Genomic DNA, 21,414 nt, shown 5'->3' on the forward strand with positions numbered 1-21,414 from the left:
CGCGAACATTTATTTTCCGTTCACCGGCATCAACGTCGGGCGGCAGCCCATTGGTTTCTTTTACGAGAATTCGTATTTTTATTTTACGTATTTTATAGAAGTAAATTTTATTTGGTGTGTCATTTATTTGAATATATTTTTTTAACTAAACTTGCGTTTTACTGAGTCTGATGTCTAATAGTCCAAACCCGTCGCAAATTGGTGCCCAAGCAAAAGTAAAATGCCGCTTCATTCAGACACAGACTAAGTAACTGTTGTTACGATAGGTAAGTCGTGAATATATTGATTGCCCAAAGAAGAATTACAGCACGAAGCCGAAAGGGTCGGCTTAGATTCCAAAGGAAACGTCGAAGAATTGAGATCAAGGCTAAGAGACATTTTCAAAGACCGCGTAGAACTTACAGGAACGATCCCAAAAGTTATGCCTTTCAAAGATTTGAATGCGACATACTAACCCAGGAAATTTCAGTCCTTAGAAGACAATTACCAGACCTAACGATATAGAGACACATGCCACAGTCAGAGTTATTATACCAAAAACAGAAGTGGAGTACACACTTTGATAAAAACATTCGGGAGCGTAGGCTTTATGGAAAGGCTAGACGAATTAACCCTGGCCTGCGATATCGATAAACAAGATCTGCTAAAAGCATTACCAGAATTGTTACAAGACCATTATGGTACCGAAAAAATAACAAAACTTGGAAATCGTAGACAGACTTCAGCGACGATTTTAAGAACGCTTTCTATCTCAGAGGACATTTGCTGCAACTGGAGGAGCAAAGGCAGAACGAACCAGCGAATACATATATCACGAATATTCAAACATTAGTTGGACGAGAAAGATCATTGTATGGAAATGAAGAACCGAAACGAATATATAGGAATATGCTACCGGGATATTATAACCTTTATATTCGCTGGTGAGACTTTAAAAGATTTAGCGGAATTGTACGATTTAGCACAGGAATACGAAGCCATAGAAGACAAAATGACACAAGAAAATCAAAATCGAAGATGTCGAGAACATACAACCCCAAGAAAATATGATGCCAGAGGAACTTGCTTTAGATACAAAATGCCGGGTGAGGACAGTAAAAATTTCAAGTACCCATGGAAAAAAATTCTGTTCGCGTTGCTGCAAAGTTGGATTATACAGCAGAGATTGGAAACAGAAAAAGAGATTGAGAGGAAAACGAATAGCAGAAGACGAATACCTTTTCCTTAAAATAAAGGACACAATTACCGAAGATGTGAGCTAAATGAACAATATGAAAGAAGTAATACTGTAATATATAGATAGAGGCACTTTTAGATGTGCAGCTTGGAAGAGGGAGTATAACCCCGATCTTTGTTTTCTTACCACTGACGAAAAAGGCCAATCTCTACCAGCATATAATATCCATGCTGAACTTCTACTCAGCTCTACTCATTCTTGCTACGATAAAGCGATAAAGAATTGGAAACTACTGATAAAATATTAACAAATGACCTGATTACCCTCAGGAGATATTTCCGCAGCTGGAAATTGCATCCAAATGCCGCCAAGACGTATCGCGATTTCATTAAAACAACTGATTGGCTAACTACTAACTCATCAGCCACATTAAACACCCAAAATACCTAGGGTTGACATTCGATAGAACGCTAAGCTTTAAAGAACATCTTACGAAGACAACTGCAATACTTAGAATACAAAATAATATACTGCAAAAGTTATGCGGTTTCCCATGGGGTTCCTCAGCGACTCACTTAGATCGAGAACACAACAGCAAACGTATTGAAGCCCAACTAAACCAGGCTTTGCGTATTAGATCAGGCACAATCAAGACCACGCCAACCTCCCTCTCACACGTCCCACGAGAACATGTCTTGTCAGAGAGTATAGAAAAATTAACGCCGGTCCTGTGCTCTGCTCCCACGTGGCTATCACCGGCAGAGATATAAATAGACTTCGATCAAGTAACAACTCTCTAGACTCTGCAAGAATTCTAGTTAAAAGAAACTTCAAGATAACCTGCCGTTGTTGGCGAGAACAATGGGAGAAGAATGCACAGCCTTCCTCCCGGAATATGCCATGTATAGCAGCCTTCCTCCACGGAATATCATGTCAAAACCAAAGGGTTTCGACTAACCAAGACGAATCTGGGCCACAATGAACAGAATAAGAATACACTGTGGCAGGTGCTTCGAATCATTTTTCAGGTGGGAAAAAATACCCCTCCAAATTGCGACTGCGGTGCTGCAAGATAAACGGTTAAACATCTAGTCTAGGAATACCCGGTCAGATCCTACAGTAGCACTCCATCTATTGTTATTTACTATTATTAATGTATTGTCCTCTTTGTTTATACACAAAACTCAATTGTAATGACCAATTTTGAAAGGTTTAGAGGGGTTGCAGGTATGTTGTAATAAATGCAAGCAATCAATTAAGAGAAGAGTATATTGAATACTAAAATACTGTGATTTTCAAATTTTGTCCTTCTGTCTTCTGTTCTTCAAAAATTGTCCTTCCAAGGACTACTAAAAATGATCAAATAGAAACTCAGTTCATCCCGTTTGAATCATCGTTATATATTCTACAAATTCTCTATAGTATACATTTTTTAAATAAATATCAAAATGTATAGGTATGTAAAAATTAGATTGAAAAATTACTTAAAACTTGACTTTTACTCAAATAAAATATCAGGCAACTACAAAACGCCGGCTTTTAAAATGTTTAATAACGAAGCGTCGTTCATACGTAATAAGTGTTTACAAAATACTTGCCATCGATCTCCAAGTTCTTCCACGCATCATCATCTCCTACATTTATCGTGTAGTATGATAGTGGTTGAACGATTTTGGACACAACTAAAGTCTTGTATTTATTGAAAAACAGTATAAACAGGTGATACAATTAAGACCCTTTCGTGATAAGATAAAAGGAGATAAGAAGAGACGAAACTAAGCGATTTATTTGTACACTACTTGATTATAATTTTAAATTTAGTTGTAACGTTGTGATATACACAGTTTTTTATTTATTATTGTACGGAATAAAGCACATTGAGATAGGAAATATTAAATAATGTATTTTCACTTCTATAGTAGTACGTAATTTGTGTACATTCATAATCAGTAAAAACTGCATACACATTAGATTCAACGTAATGTACAGGGACGAAGCAGGATTCTGATTAGTTAAAAAATGTGTCACTACTGCAAGGGAAATTTCCGTTTACTCTGAGTTTTTATCTCACCCCTTTCCATTATATTTACCCACTCTACTGCATGTGTCTCCATATATTTTTCATTTTACTCTATAATACCGATCATATAAGTATACCTAAAACTGTTAGTTTCCACTATTATTTCACCACACAAAGTTACCATCTGATTTGTAGTCGAACTCTATCTTAAAGCAGATCCAGTTATTCTGTCTTTGTTCATACTGTGCTAGCAAAAAGTCCCCTTCCCCCTCGTATCATTCGAACGGTTATGCTTATAATAGCGAAATTTGGAGGGAGAAAATAAACGGACCTAGGCTTCTTAACTAGTCACAACATGTGACGTAATAGTGATATATGACGTTGCAGGCCCACTGTGACCGATAATTTTAAATCGGACCTAAGGTCAAGTGATATTTCGCTTGAAAGTTATTGAACATACCTATGCAATCAAACTAATTTTGTTTGGGTTTAAGCTGATTTTAATGAATAAATTAAATATTGTACTAAAATTATAGTTTCGCATTTGATTAATAAAGATACTAATGCCCCCCTCTGGTTATTTGTCAAAAAAAAGTTTAAGTTTTTAAATTTTTCAGTCGTTTTTGCTAACGTTTTTGCAAAGGCGTTTATACCTTGAATATTTAGTTTAATGATTGTTTAAAGAGACGTTTAAATATTTACGTAGGCAGAATGGTACGTACTGTAGCCGACAAAGAAGCAGATGACTTAATAATTGATGAATGTAGAAAACAAATTTCATCCTTCATAATCATCTTGGTGCTACAGCTCTTAGAGGGCCTCGACCTTCTCAAGCTTTCTACACCATTCTATTCTGTCCCTCGCTTGCATTTTCGAGTTGCCGACTCCGATCTTCTCGGCATCTTGTGTTACCCCGTCCATCCACCTCAGCTTTGGTCTACCCCGTCTTCTCATTCCCACGGGTTGCGCTGTTAGAATCTTTTTTATCATGTTTGACTCAGGGGCCCATCCTTACAAATTAAAAATTGTGCACCAACTTGCAGATGATGACCCTGACCGACTAGACTAGACTAGAAGACTAGAATTCTGTGAAAATATGTCCAATCAAGTTGGGTTGCTGTGTTCCCCAGCGTGTACCAATTGCCAAGGTCAGTCTTGCTCAAATATCCAGTTGAGTACAATAGAGCAAGATTCCTGTGATTTTAATGAAGAGACCAATGACTCACACACACATTTGAACAATTTATGAACATCCAACAAGAGAAAGAACAAGAAATCAAAGACGACTTGACTGTTGAAGTAGACTTCAGGAGTATGTACCTGATTAAAATATCTAAAGAAATCAAAACAATAGTTAACCTGATAATCAATAGCAATATCAATCATTAATATTAATAATAAAGTAATATCTAGAACTTGACGGGTATTATTCCCTTTAAATTATCCTAAAATTACCATGTCAGTTAGTGGAGTAGGCCTACAGGGGAAACCTCGGTAAAAAAACGCGCCGAGTACACTACCTCACAGGTGGCATTGAAATGTGCGCATATCATGTATAATGTGACTCTTAGAATTGCGATATCTCAGGAATGGTGACTCTTAGGAAAAAATCATGACGACCATTTTGTAGAGAATTTTAAGATCTACAAGTTTTATTTTAAGGTTTACCGTTTTCGAGAAAAATCCAAAAAACCTCAAATTTTGACTCTTGACCTCGAATAACTTTTGTAGCACACATACGATCGATGGGTATTTTTAAAACTTTATTTGTACTGGTAAACTCCAGCTTTTCACCAATATTTGACTTCAGGAATTTTTGTTATTTTAAATGTCTATATTAACCGCAGTAATACAAAGAATAAAAATGGATATTAACACAGACAGTACCGAAAAGAGAAAAAAATGAGATGCCAATAACAGGAAAAGATGAAAAAATGATGTTGAGGTAACAAATAGAACAAATGCATATGCAAAGGAAATATGCTTTATATAAAACTATACTAAGCAAAATAAATAGAAAGAAATACAAATTAAAGATTATTTTATATGGTATTAAAATGCAATTGATTATAATGAGAATTACATTTTATATCTATTTTGACGTTTCGATTTCCAATCCGGAAATCGTTTTCAAAAAAAAATTTAAATAAAAATTATTAATGATCTTAACCATAAAATGCTTACAATTGCGCCGGTAATACCAATTTGACAGTTGACTTACTTGGCCTTAATCTTGTAGGTATTAGCCATATTTTGGAAATTGGAAAGGGGTGAGTTAAAAACTCAGAGTAAACTGAATTATGTAAATTACATATTTCAAATATATGTAAAAAATTAAATAATATCCTAATGAATGTCATAGGTTTGTTTAGGGCCAAATATGGGATTTTATGTCATCATTCAAACAGAGGGATTGTACCATTCAAATAGAAGGAATTCTACTAAACTTCTAATACCAAAATTTAGAATTTTTCGTTTTATTTTGATGAACAAAAAAAAATGTGAATTTATTTACTTCAATAAACAACGTAATGCATGAGTACTATAAAAAAGCATAAAGCAAGTAACATGTTTACTATTTTTTTATCGACAATTATACGTTTCCGTCTACAATAATTATCACAATAATGGGAAACGCATCCAATACAATAAATTTGTCCTAAATGTAACCTCAAAAAATGTTCTGACCTGAAAGTTTGATCTCGATTTCGTTTTGCTTGATTTCCTCGATGTAACAACAGTCTTAACGATATCACTTCCTATAGGTAGCACCATAACGTAAACATAAAGAAGCATCATGCACTAATTTACACGAGAGATATTACTACCGTGCAAATCAACGTGTGTACTCATAAATAAATATATTTAATTTTTCATGTTTTTACCTTGACTCAAAAATGATTCGTAGTTAGTTACCTGCCACTATAAAATTCGCCGGTAATTAGATTTTATTCGAGAAGTACAATTAATTTCATGACTTCATTTGTTATTATTTTACAAAATTAATTAAAACTTGCGTATCTCCTACCTTTTAAAAACAAAAACAACCAAATACAAAGTATTATTTATCCAATTTAAAAAATAAATTTAATGTTTTTTAATTATTAAAGTTTTTTAATTAATATACGTTGGGGATTAAATTGTAAATGTTATCTAAGCGATTTAAGGTGGCTAAAGGATCTTGGGGGTAGTATGGGTTGCCGGCTTATACTGTACTAGAACTCCGAGTAATGTCCACTGTTTCCGACGAAAAAGTCGGGGGTTCTAGAAATAGACCTCAGCCTCTGCCAACAAATCCTATACTCGCGTCCCTGAAGGCTTTTGTTGCGTAACCACTAGGTGCATAGCGTACAATGGGTGTGCGTCATGTAGCAAACGAGAGGGGGTTAAAGACGGTTTCAGACGCCTAAAAACTGGAACCATATCGGCTAAGGGAATAAAACCTGATAAAATTGTATTCTTCTGGGTTGGGGGTTAGGCAACGGGCCGGTGGCCCGAAACCTTTAAATAAGCCTCGGATAGATAGATCCGTTTAACGACGACTTAGCAAAAAAACACAGAAGCACACCAACTAACCCAGCTGAACAATGATGACGAGTTTGCTGAATTCATTGCCATTGATGATGACGTCATTGTTTGTAATCTTCCGACGGAAAATGAAATTATCGCGGAAGTAATAAATCCGACGGCGGGGCGCCTTATCGTCAGTGACGAAAGTGATGAAGATGGAGAAGACAATCGCGGTGAATCTACACAAGAAGGTCCTAATGAATGTGGACAGTGCTTTAAACGTCGTAAGAAACTTTATCCAAAGACAAAACGCAAATGAAGAAGCATACAACTGTTTCACATCTTTAGAAAATATAGATAGAACGATACTGGACAATTTAAAGCAGTCAAAAATGACAGGCTTCTTTCAACTGTACAAGCAATAGTTTATGTTATCCTTGAAAATACGCTTTATACATTATGTAGTTGGAAAAAAATGTAAGTACAGATTTTTTGTTTTAACGTATAGCATTGACAATAAAAGTAAACAACTCTTGTTTGTTTTAATGTATTTCATTGAAAATAAAAGTAAACAACTTTTTTTCAAAAACGCCATTCAAACAATATTTAGCATTTTATATTGCTCCGAATGGCTTTACTACAGGAAGTTAATGTTTTAAGGCCCGTTTTCACACTACGTCTTATTGTACGTTTTGTGGGTCATATAAAACGTACGACAAAATGTACGTTTTGTCCAGTATATACACACTACGTTTTTCCTTCCGTTTTCTACCTCATTTCTAATTCAGAGTCTTGAGTTGTATGAAGTTTGTTTAGTGTTTTGTTTATTATGGAGGAAACACGGCTGCTTTCTTTTATTTTTTCAACTATAAAGATACTACGACTGAGGAAAAAGGGGATAAAGAGGGAAAAGACAAGATGGTCAAGAGAGTGGGCTTCTAAAAAGAAGCCAGTATTCCCACGTCACGTTACTAAAAGAGGCGAACCAGATGACTGGCGCAATTATTTGCGAATGGACACCTCAGCCTATTGTCAACTGCTAGAGTTGGTAACACCATACATATTGAAATAAGACACCTCATGAGAAAAGCCATTACACCCCATGAAAGACTCACAGCAACTCTCAGATATCTTACAACAGGACGCAGCGTCAAGGACTTGGAGTTCACAATCATAATATCCAAACCAGCGTTAAGCCAAATAATTAATGAAACCTGTAATGCAATCTACTTGGTTTTAAAACATAACTACTTAAAAACTTTTATACAATTCAATAAATTCCCCGAGAAAATCGTGGGTGCATTGCCGCAAATCTGACATTATTCGGCTTTTTTGGGAAAAATGAAACGAACTGCAGTGGAACTAGTCGTCAAATAAGTCAAGATCGGACGACTTGTCTGAATATGTATTTTCACGTAACGTTTTATCCTATCAGTTCTCGCACAACTATGCTTCTCCCATCATTTCTACGATCTGACCTTGGATTTCATTTCGATTCGACAAGACGTACGTTTTGCTGTTTACATGCCACGTTTTATTGTATAGGATTTGTCCTATCCAACAAAACGTACAATAAGACGTAGCGTGAAAACCGGCCTTTAGAAAACTACATATTCATATGTATGCACAGTATTATTGTTGTCTGATATAACAAGATCGGCTTATAACGAGGTAATTAGTCTGCCATTTCAGTTCTCGTTATAGAGGAGTCTACTGTATAAAGGTGATGCAAGAGTAAGTCAAAAAATATCTGATGTAATTCTAAATGTTGAGTCAGAAATTGTGAAAAATAATGTTCAAAACAAATATTGATAAGTAATACCAACCTTTTTTACATTAGTGCTTTATTTGTTTTATTTGTGTATATGTTATGCAAATATGTACGAAAATGTATAATTTATTTCAATTGATTAAGCGATAACTCTACACAACGGACAACTCTACACAACGGACAATTATTTTTCCCCGTTGGACTCCGGTATGGAGAAGTTTCACTGTATTTATGAATATACACCAGTGAGTGATTATAAAGTGGATAATACTTTACATACCTGACCTTTGACATAGCTTAGTAACGATTACATGAAAACTGTTACGTACAGCCGCCAGGTGTACAAAATCTTCCAAATCTTTTAAGATATCGAAAGATAAAATAAAACTAATGAAAAAAATTGAAATCATAACGAAGTTGAGCTCTGTAATATATTGTAATATATTTTTTAATATATCAAACATAAAGAGAAGTATCTTAAAACTTAACAATGTTATTTCAACAGAAAAGAATTGAGAACATAGTCCTCATAATTAACATAAGAAACTACAAAATTAAAATATTACCTTATTAGTTCTTCTTACCGTTTGGAATTAAAAATGGAAACAGAAAGAAAACCATCCTAACACACTTTATTAACCACACACAAAGTTTTAATGTTTCATTATTAGGTATTACCAGCATTAAATAAAAATAATTGATCACTAAATTGTTGTTTAATTTGACAGTTGTTTTCTCTCTTCCTGTTTATTATTTCTTACAAGTGAAACTTAATGTTTAATTTTTGTAAATGGCGATTTTTTTAGAACAATATATCTAACTTAACTCTGACGTAAATATAATCTAAAATAATATAAATGGATGAAGAATTAAATATTAATTTGAGAGATAAGGAACCTTATTTTTTATCTGAGTTGTAACAATATTGACGAAATTCTTTCCTCTTAGATGTGGCACAGACCGAAAATATTGCAAATGAAGAGTCAGAAAATGAACGGACTGAATTTGGGAAATAACTTTCAGAAAATCAGGATTTGTCAGAAAAGGCTAAAGGTAAAAGAAATTTATGCAAGAAATTTTAAAAAAATATAATACATTTTTTGAAAATAATGAATTGAGATGTTACATGAAGGAACATTTTTTTATGTTACGCCTAATATATAATGGCATTAAAAAGATATGTACGAAATAGATGAAGTAACTGAAGTCTCTGTTCTTTTTTCCCAGTACTTTACTGACGATTTGTTTCACTCAATGACAAATTTTACTAATTTATATGCAAATCAAAATCAAACTCGATTTCAGACTACAAATAATAATGAAATGAGAACTGAGTTTGTTGGTATACCTACATAATATTATGATGGGTAATACCCATTATTCAAGAGTAAGAAATTATTGGCAGCAAATATTGCAAATACCGTCAATCGCAAAGAATTTATTAAGGATCCTCGGTCGTGATAGAACATCGGTTGCGATAGAACTGACTGAAAGAATAAATGTTAGAACTATCAATTATTCTATGATCATTAACAACACTAGGAATACTAAGATTTTCTACTTGGCCAAACTAAATTCAAATTTTTACCACTGTGCTTTCTAAAACTTGAAAAGCAAACAGATTGATAAATTATTCGGCAAGAGAATCTATAATATGCATTCCACATGCCATTCACCACGGTAAAAATTCTCAGTGAATTTAGTTTCTGGTACTCGAAACCGAATAAAGTTCGAGTAAACCTATTAAAGTATTATATTCCTTTTCCAAGGTAAATGTTATTATCCAAGGTAAATATAATCTCTTCTTTATCGTTTATATCATTCAGGAATGTGTCCAACAACTCTGATCCATGAGGTCATATTGAGAATACACCACCTACATATCTCCACCATACTGAGGGTTTTAAATTTTGTTTATAAATAATATTTGTTTCAAATAATATTTATAAATATATAATAATACTAAATGAGACCAATTGTGTCGCAAATTCCTCAGTAGGATCTGGTTACCCATATTAAAAGAGGCAATTAATAATAGGAAAATACCACTATTAGTAAGTCGGTAACATATCGAGGATACATCATTTATGTTTTTTAAATGACATACATCGCTCATCCGGAAGAAAAGTGACACAACTCAAAAAATACATAATTCCAGTTATCTTGTTAAATTGACTCCAAATATACTTAGAAATACCTAAGTTCCCTATACTTTTACCAGGAAAAATATCACATAGATATCTACTACGAACTTCGAAAGATGGCGGTAGTGTCATTATTCCTTTGGTGGTAAAATGAATACTTTTATTCCGGAAGAATGACAGTAATGACACTTTTCAGTTGGGCCCTGACGTTCGAAGTGAACGTATCGATTTTTATCAAGAAAACCGTTATATTTTGAGAAGTGTCCTAGTATTTTTCGGCGTTTCGTCGGAAAAGTGAGATATTTAGATTTGTGTCGTTTTTCTTGAAAAGATGCGTACGTTTCTTATTAAATTTTTTAAAAAATATAGTCATATTTTGAGTTATGCAATTACTCGTGAAGTATTTTATAAAATATATTTTACGTTTTTGTTTTTTTTACATGTGACATTGTTCTTGAAAAAATAGATTTACTATTTATCGTCACTGTTGAAATATTAAGAGAAATGACTTTTTTCTCGTATATTCATCTACTTTTTGTAAATAACTAAACATTTTTATAATTAGTGATGGACAGAATCAAATACCTACTTATAAGTTGATTTAAAAAATAAAATACTGTTTTAAATTTATCAATTATTCCTGATTTGTTATATTCGTTAATGACTCTTACATTCACTAAAATATGCTTACATAATTGATCGTTTTGATGATCTTGAGAATAAGCATGTTTTCTTTATTGAATGGGGAATTCTAATTAAAAATAAATATTAGTATCAGTTGTGCAGTCGTATTCATCAAAAAAACCATTATATGATAGCTGCATACGTATACGCCATTTTGAGTATCGATGAGCAGAGCATAACACATAAGTTTTTGGTTACAGGACACAGTCAGAATGACGGAGATAGTGCTCATTCAGTTATTGAACGCCAAATTAAAAAATCAAAAAGGTCAGGAGCTGTATATATCCCTGATCAGTATGTGACGCTTGTACGCACTGCTAAAGTGCGTACAAGCAAGAAAATTAGCAGCTGATTAAACTCTTTTTCCAAGAATACTAATGGCGAACCTGTAAAAATTTCTGATATAAAAGTTTTGAAAATCACAAAAGAATTCCCTGGAATAATATTTTATAAAACATCTTACCGGCAAGAACATTTTGATAGTGTGTTGATATTGAATCAAAGAAAAAAATATATCAAACCAAATTGAAAAAGGTTTACAAAAAATAAACTTGGGATTTCAGAAAGAAAGAAGAATCATTATTTAAAAAAAAATTGTATCCCCAAGTGGTTTTTGCCATTTTATGAGTCTTTGTAGATTACCTACTATTTACCTGTTATATTCAAGTATTTTCGTTTTATCAAGTGTTAGACATAAAATGTTTATTTTTTTTTATATGTTTAATAATATTTTTTTATACTAAGATAATTTCCATATTATTATAAATAAAATTTTATTTCTCAAGTTAATACTTTCGATAGTTTTTAAAAAAGTGACCATCATTTTAAAAGAAAAGTGACATAAGTCAAAATTTTCATTTTCTTTTCTTTCTTTCTCTAAATCAGATATTATATTTTTTTTTTTTTGTTTTGCTTCTTACACAATTAGAAACATTCACTTACCCATGTTCTTCGTTTTCGATTTGAAAATTTTAGCAATTACCGTTTAAAACTGACAGTTAAATTAAGATCTAAAAAATATATTTTTGTCTCCTGAAAAATGATGTTTTTTGACTTGTGACACTGTTCTTCCGGATGAGCGACATATAAAATCAGAATTTGGTGTTTATTGAGAGTAAAGTAAATGTAAGACCAAATACTTGCCATGTCGGGATAGTATTAGGAGGTTTTTTTCTGGTTTTTCCTCATGACTTACTATGGAATCACTAACAGGAGAAATTTACTGCCATCATTGCATGTGGTTGTCTTTTTAAAGACAAATCACATGCTATGATTTTTTCTGACGGATATTCTCAAGTTAAAGTTGATTTCGTGTAATCTAAACCATTGCCTGTCGCCGAATACAATAAACAGATGTCAGGTGTTGATCACCTTGATCAAATGCTTTCATACTAACTTCACGAAATAAAATCAATAAGATGGCCAAAGAAACTTTTTTTCCATATTATGGACATGATGCTCAATAATGCTTTTCACTTATATAATATATATTCTGGACATAAAATGTCATCATTTGATTTTAGAACGGCAATCATAAATGAACTTGTACCTCCTTATGAGAATTTAAATAAAAAAAAAAGCATCAAATATCGAACATAGGCTAATAAAAAGGGAAGCGACTCCAGGTAAAAAACAACTCGACAGAAAAATATGTCAAAGCTGTTCCAAAGAAAAAAAAAACGGACGGATACAACATACCTGTGCGAAACTTGTCCTGGAAATCCAGAATATTGTCTAAATTGCAGCATCATAATTCACAAATAGAATATAGCAGTTAAAATTTTATTAATATTTAGGTTTGTTTTTGTTATATGTTTTGAAATAAATAATGTTTTACTGTAGATTATAGGCAACGCTTATAAGCGTCAACGGTACACGGATATGAATGCCGAAACTCAGTGCCACTGCCGCTTATGAGCGTCAGTTTTTTTTACCTTTTCTTAAATATTTAAAATAGCGATTACATATAAAACATTATTCATAATTATTAGCAACAGCATACCATTTTTTCTATTTTTTTAATTTGGGGCTACGTGAAAGTAAGTAACAAAATAGCGGCATCCAACCTGTTAAACAAACGTTATGTTAATCTAAACGATTTTCTATATACCTTGTTCAGTGTCATAGTGTATAAATTTGAACATTTAATTAAAACTTATGGATTCAATTCAGTATGTATACTGTAATAAATATGTATGTAAAATATATATTTTGAAGTATTTTTCCAGAAAAGTAAATCAGATTAAAACTTATACTCAACTCTGCAGCAATATGTTAAAATATTTGCTTCACTTTTACATCATTAAACAAAATAACGATAACAACAGAATGTGGTTTAATTATTTCGAATACCTAATAACAAATCCAAAGATGACTAACAAAAATTTTCCAATTACATATTTATCTTGGTATTTTCATAAAGTACCTTATTGCTACGTGAACAAAGTATGTATTAATAGAAAGTCCAGAAATATTTAATATATTTTTCAATATAACTATTTTTTTGGAACTAGAAGTTTCTTGATAAATACGCAAGGCAACTAAATTCCAAACATTTTTAATAGGCATATAGTTCAGTTAAACAAATTCATAACAAACATTTCTCTAGTGTCAAAACATCTAAGTTATCTTTGAAAAAATGAAAAATTTCTAAAGAGACTATCAACATTACGTGAGTTATCGAAATAATCCATAAACGTCAGAGTGACTATAAACATAATAGTATGTGTTCTTTAACCAGCTCAAATCTGATAAAAAACCTTTGAAGTATGGAGAGTCACAAGGGCCAGTTCTGGGTCCAATATTATTTCTCATTTATATTAATGGCTTTCACACCATAATTACAAGACAATTAGAAACGAACACATGCACTTGTAAGAAAAATAAAAAATGATCACTGGGAACGCTTTGCGAAAGAAATGGAACTTAGTTTTTACGGTCTCGCAAAAGGAAATATGGCGCTTCATAAGAGGTCAAAGAACGGAGGTAAAGGAACTAATAGAACCAAAACACATAGAAAATGATACGTGGATTGACTACCTAAAAAAGCTATATACAGAGGAAGAACAAACGAAGCTAGAACCGGAAAGAGCAAAAATTACCACAAATTAAGAACTTAATATAAATTTACAGGAAGTTCGGATAATACTTGAAAGCCTAAAGAACAGAAAAGCAGCAGATAAAGACGGGATACCAAACGACTTACTGAAATATTGTGGAGCAGCAATGACAGAACAATTAACAACATTAATTAATAAAATTATAAAACAATAAAATACCAGAAGAATGGAGACCGAGCGAACTAATTCTACTATTCAAAAAAGGAGATAAAAAACAGCCAAAAAACTACAGAGGTTAAATACTACGCAAAAATTTTACAAGTGCTAATAAATCAGAGGATAAGTTTAGCAGAAGAACAACAGGGTTTTCATAGTGGCATATGGTGTACAGATGCAATATTCGTTATAAAGCAAATTACTGAGAAATCACTAGAGTATAATAGACCAGCATTTGTGACTAATTGACCTAAATAAAGCGTTTGACAGAGTAAGACTCAAAGATGTAATCCATCTTCTGTATAATAGAGAAGTTCCTCTAAATATTATAAAAACTATCGAAAACATCTACCAAAACAACAAAATGGAAGTCAATAGATGGACAACTTACAGAACCTACAGAAATAGGCACCGGAATAAGACAACGGGATTTATTGAGCCCCATACTCTTCAATTTGATTATGGATGAAATCATCAAAAGCGTTAACAAAGGAAGAGGATACAGAATGGGAAACAAAGAAATCAAAATACTCTGTTACGCAGACGACGCAATATTGATAGCCCAAGATGAAGATAGTCTGCAAAGACTGCCCCACAGATTTAAAGTAAGAGCAAAAGAATTTAATATGACAATCTCATCTCAGAAAACTAAAACAATAGCAAAGAACCAACCAAATGTAAAATAGAAATTTATGGCATCAGTATTGAACAAGTAATGGAAATAAAATACCTGGGAATTACACTGTCTAGCTATAGAGACCTGGACAAAGAAGTGAGAGATCAAGTACAAAAAGCAAATAGACTGGCAGGATGCCTTAATAACACCATATGGCGAAACAGACACATTAACACTGAGATGAAATCAAGAATTTATAAAACCAGTGTAAGACCAATAATGACATAAAGAGAGATCGAAAGAGAAGTGAAGACAAAAGAAAATGTAACGTACAGTGTATAAATAAATGGACACAAAACAGAATGAACAAGCAGAATTGCTTATAAAGAGGAAGAAGAAGAAGAAGACTTTCGCAGTAATTTTAACAGGATGGCCCAATAAGCACAGTTGGTGTCTATCGTGGATCAGGGACTCACTTGGGAACAGCACATACTGAAACTTTCTCAAAAGATATCCAGCCAACTCTTTTTATTTAGAATCTGCAAACCCGTCTTACAACACATCCTAGTAACTTTTACTCGTAACTAACTTATTCAATCCTTTCCTGGGAACACTCTACGCCATGTAGATAAGGTGTTTGGTAAGCAGAGAAAATGTATTAATACCAGATCATTTAATTTTTAACCATTAACAAAAATCTAATGATATGATGACAAGTATGAATTTGCGGGTAGTACGATCTATGTACACAGATATCGCCGACGCAGTACATATTTCTTTGTCGATAACAGTATTTAGATAAGATGAATCATTTTTCAATGATATTTATGTAGCTGGAACCTTATTTTTTTAATAATAATATGTTCTTTTATAATGGCATAACTTTGATTATTTAGTAAACCTACATTATGCATCTTCTTCTTCTTAAAGTGCCTATCCGTTCCGGATGTTGGCGATCATCACGGCTATCATGCATATTATGCACGGCACATTATGCATCACAAGAAATTAAACAAAAATTATTAAAACGTGTTTGTTAATAAATTCACTGTATAAGTACGATAATATTATATTCCGTACCATTCCGAAAACTTATTGGGCAGTGCTGATTGACCCAATAGAGCAGAAAAATGTTATACATAAAGATGTAATAGATATATTCGCTTACTTGGTCCGCTAGTAATAAAGTTATCAGAATTAAATGCAAACCGGTCTTCATACATGGCTTTTACTTGATTATGAATTTAATATTCGATATCATCCCTTTCCTTTACCTTCCTTTATAATCTGTGTGTACAGAATGACATTTTTTATTATATATAATAAATGAATGCTTTAGGAACTGTTTCCCATTTCTAACAGAAATAAAGTGGTTGCGATTTACAAATAAAAGAAGGCACATGGAATAACACACTTATAACATGAATTATTACAACAGTTTTTCAATCAAGCAATACAATAATGTTTAGCGAAATGCACCAACAAACCAATATCACCTAATTGTTGACTGTATTAAATTTGACCTATCATTCGCCAAGACCTTGAAGGCATAAATACTGTGATTAAAAAAAGTCTAACTCATTATAGAAAGCATTTGACGCCCAGCTTATTCCTATGTAGAGACATAATTAGTCCTATGAAAATCAGAAAATTGAAAATGTGAGAATTTATCTTTTGTAGAAGTTTAGTCAATAATTTCATCAACTATTTTAAATAAATTACTATTATCAAATTACAATATTATTGTTTTCAATGAACGCAACTTTACTGTTTCATGTAATGCATCACAGACAATGTTTTCTATTTTTACTTCTAGTTTAATATTGACAAATTTCAAAAATTTTCTTTGTAGTTTTTTTAAGTCTCTATATACAGTTGTGGTAATCTGAAAACTACATATAGCACGCATAATTAGCGAAAAGAACAGTATGAGGTTGTTCTGCTAACAGAGAAAGACCGAATATAGTATGAAATTAGTACCGACATACAAGCTTGTTTTTAACCCCCATTATATTGAATTCTAGTTTTGTCAAAGTGGCATTCAGTTTTGATAACGGAAACGTCAAATTATACATTTATTTTTTCATTAGTAATAATTCTGGTTTTACTTGCAAAAAAAACAGAATCAAGAAATTGATATTTCAAGTTAGGAAAATGGTAACCTTTACAACTGAACATAAAATTCAAATTATTAAATGGCATTATTCTGGAAGTAGTGCCGATTATATAATTGGTAGGTTTTCGTTTTGATTCGGAGGCCTTGTACCAATAAAATCTACAATTCACAACATTACATTTAGATTTGAAAAAAACTGGTTGTGTCAAGAATTGTAGAAAACGCACCAGCAGAAGACCAGCTCGTGCAATTAATGAAGAACGGAAACAACGTGAAACTGCCGTATGTAGTTTGACTGAAATCAATTTTCCTTGTAACAGCACCCTGATTACAAGAGAAACTGGTATTAGTGCTAGAAGTAAAAGCAAAAGAATTAAGTACCATTGCTACAAATTGCAAAAAACTCAGGAAATTTTCCCTGTTGATTATGAACGACGGATGGTATTTTGTGAGGACATGATGAAACACACTAATCGTGACGAGGATTTCATGAAAAAAATCTTACTTACAGATGAGTCTTAAACTCCTGAAAGAAGGCATAGAACATAGAATGACTATTAAAAAAAGCCGAAAAAATTTAAAAATATTAAAAACTGTAAGTTCTTACAGTTGGGGTACCTATCCAGAAATGTGTCTGTTATTATATATGTATGTCGATCACTTCTAGATTACAGATGCTTTCTATACTATCAAGCAGCCTCCAGTCATTTGAAAAGGATAGATTTAGAACATTTTAGGTCATGAAAACTATTTTTTGTGTAAGTAAAAATGCCCAACAAATTTGAAGCTTTTGTCTCAAAATAATTAATGTACTAGTCAAATCAAAATTAATTTCAATAAAAACTAATCTTTTACAATATTTATTAAATCTAATCGCTCATTACTAGTGCAGAAATTATAAAAAAAAATGTTATGAATTTTTTTAGATATAGTAAAAATCTTAAGTTTTGTAAACATTTAATTTCATACAATGATTTTCACACCACATAGATAATTTGTTTAGTTTATTTTTTTAACTTAATTTCAATTGATATAAAGTTTGGTAAATAATGGTTTATTTTTTTATCAAGAATTTATATAAAATATTTTATGATACTTAATAAATGAAGTCAATATTTCCAAAACTCACTAATCGACAAAATCTTGAAAAAAAATTTTTTTGTTAAATTTATTTCACTTTTAAATAGGAATCGAATGATAAGAATCAGAATTTCCCAAAACTCATTCTGTAGCATACAAATTCTATCGAGAAAATTACAGTTGTATGCAGAACTCGTTTTGCTTTGTGCTTTTACTTGCAAAACTCACTGCTTGCTCTACCACCAATGAAATTTTCCCATTGGTTCATGTGATGAACACGCTATTACAACAGCTGTTTTTAAAAAACGGATTTTCAGTAGTTTATAATTGGACATAGTTAAGCAGAATTGATCCATCCCACACTAACATAATTTTAAGATAATTAACTTTAAAGAAAATTTAATATAAAAATTTGAAATAACTATGTTTATTAATATAAGTATGCACAAGTTATTTTAAAAAATAAAGAATATTTATTTTTTTTTTTCATTAAATAAAAAAAAACATTTGGATCATTTCTGCAAAATTGTGTTTCTTGTGGTACAAAGCAAATTTTATTATTTGCAAATATGATCCAAAGCAGTGTTTGTCTGTATTACTGTCGAATTTTTTTGCCAAAGTCTGTACATAAAACAAAGATTTATTTTTGGTAACATATCTTTACATTATAAAAACATTGATATATTTAATTTTAGAACGAAGTAACATTATTCTGTAGAACTTTCTTTCAGGGGAAAATCTAGTTCATTTCCTTACCCATCTATGTCATCGGAAATATTTTTGTTTCTTGTTAACTGTAGATATATGTTTTGACAGTCTTTTGGAATAAGATCTAACAACAACTTAATGTCTTCTAACTTTGGAGCTGAAATCTCTTTACCATTAGGCCATAGAGGCAAAAGATTTTCTGGAGTAACTATTTCCGTCAAAAGTTTACTTTTAGAAGTTTTCTTTTTAATATCCACTTCCACAAATTTACTATCAAAAGAATTTCTCATGAAAATGGAATACAGGTTTTCTTTTTTTAATAAAATTTCTTTGGTTTTAAGCCAATTTATGGGCGTCTTATCTGTTGATAATTTTTTATTGACGATAAGTTTTTCAAGCTTGTGTGTACTATAGAAATTTTCGTTTTTCATTCTGGTAACCACCATTAGTTTCTTCCTTTGACACGAACGCATGACATCGGTGTACTCTTCTGGTGTATAAATTCGCTGCTGTAACTTAAGAGCGAATTCTATTTTGCCAAAATCGGTGTCATTTGGCAGGTAGGAGTAACCTGGTTCTAGAAATCTTTGTGAAAGTTTATGTAAAGTTGAATGTTTTGACAAAAAGAGTTTTAATAGCAAAACGATTTTAATATTTCTATTTTGCCCCCCACATGAATCGCTCCAAAGTATTAAATGTTTCATCTGGTTTCAGGTATTTTTCCATGTGATTATAACCATACATAACAGTAACCTTTGTCTTCTGATCCTAAGTGGATACCACAATTATATGCCCAGAGTTGTCGTTTATAAAAAACAATGTTTGTAGGTATTCTTGGAAGTGGGAGAGTTTTCTGTAATTCAAATGTGATGCATTCCATTTCCTGGGGCATTTGACTTTCTTTTAGATCGTCCCTCATTTTTGCTTTTGCATTTTGCCCAAGTTCAACATGTTTCTGATGTTCGTCAGTTAAATAATTTCTCTCTTCTTCAGTTGCAACGTTCTTTATTTTTGTGTTAAATAAATCACATTTTAAACAAGTATAAATAATACTAATTAATTAATTAATAATAATCCAAAAAGGTAATAATAGAATTCGTTAAATGTTCAAAAAAAAAACAAAAAAAAAGCACTACGCTATCCACTTAAATCACTACTATCACAAGCAGCACCTTGGACAGATCTTGGCTGGAGTTGCGTTGTTGCCGCTTGGGTTTCTTTGTTATATTACTGCATCAGTGGCGCACCTAGAATTTTCCTGTAAGGGGGGGTGTTGGTTGGGCACCGAAATTTTTTTATGCTACCTCCGCCATCTTAAGCCCTTAAAATTTGTGAGTAACAGTGTCGGAATAGTGCCCTGGGAGGGATTTTAACCCCAAAAACCCCCCCTGGGTGCGCCACTGTACTGCATTATTGAATGTAACACTTCTGCATTTATAATGACCAAAGAAAATTGCGAGAATAACATTTGCTGATATGATTTCAAGCTTTTTGAATCATTACAGTGTTAAATACATTAGTGTTATTGGCTTTATTTAATTTTGTAAAAATGATTCGGGCCACTTGGATCATTTTGGCTTAAAAAATAAAGTTTTGCGTTTTAAAATTATTTTTAAAATGCAATAATGATCGATGTGTCTTGGCTCATTTTTGTAAATTACTCTTAAAAATATTTAAAGATTCAAGTAGCATGAATTATTACTGCACAATTGATTAAAGCTAAAAGAGCGTTTAAAGTTGGACATTTTACTATTATTACTGTTGTCTTGCTTAGAAAAGGTTGGATCATTTCAGCATAATTTAGTTCCGAGTTTTACTGATGTACTTAAATTTGTGTCTAACTTATATTTTAAGAAATTGTGAAATGGATCACTTCTGCATAACTACATCCAATTATTCAAGTGACTAAACAGTTGTTGTTTTTTTGTAGAATTAGGAACAGTTTTTTATTTTTATGGAGTTAGTAACTGAAAATGTTTGTTTTGTTAAACCTAGTCCACAGAGAAAAGAATGCAAAAAAGTTCTTCATTAAAAAACACATAAAAGGAATGTTGATCAACTTGCTAGGTAAGTGCTTCATCTCAAAGTTTATGATTTTAGACTTTTGCGACAATTGTTTGACTCTACAGAAATACACCAAAAGCACTGCCAGCCTTTCCAACTTGTCATTATAACAGATAACCAATTGCTGTATTATTGTATCACACTCTCAATGAAGCAAGTGAAACATTTCCATTCCTACCTTTATCAGTCAAAAGATAAAAGTAAACAAGACCTTCTAATATTGACTTGTTGTAAGGAACAAAAACTGAA

At 32.1% G+C, this 21,414-nt stretch overlaps 1 protein-coding gene across 4 annotated transcripts in view; it reads right to left on the reverse strand.

Annotated features, from left to right (window-relative positions):
- The window catches only part of GramD1B (GRAM domain containing 1B), a 99,059-nt gene that overhangs the window by 75,652 nt on the left and 1,993 nt on the right, over nt 1–21,414 (reverse strand). Inside the window, exon 1 of one of the 4 annotated variants that reach the window (XM_072534538.1) lies at nt 2,776–2,902. The exons of the other annotated variants lie outside the window; for them this stretch is intronic. Within the exon in view, the coding sequence (XP_072390639.1) occupies nt 2,776–2,808 (33 nt within the window). The 5' untranslated portion in view covers nt 2,809–2,902. Of the gene's footprint in view, nt 1–2,775; nt 2,903–21,414 lie in introns of those variants that run through there. 4 annotated transcript variants of the gene reach the window in all.

This window comes from Diabrotica undecimpunctata, chromosome 6 (genome assembly GCF_040954645.1).
Source record: "Diabrotica undecimpunctata isolate CICGRU chromosome 6, icDiaUnde3, whole genome shotgun sequence".
NCBI classification, from domain to species: domain Eukaryota; kingdom Metazoa; phylum Arthropoda; class Insecta; order Coleoptera; family Chrysomelidae; genus Diabrotica; species Diabrotica undecimpunctata.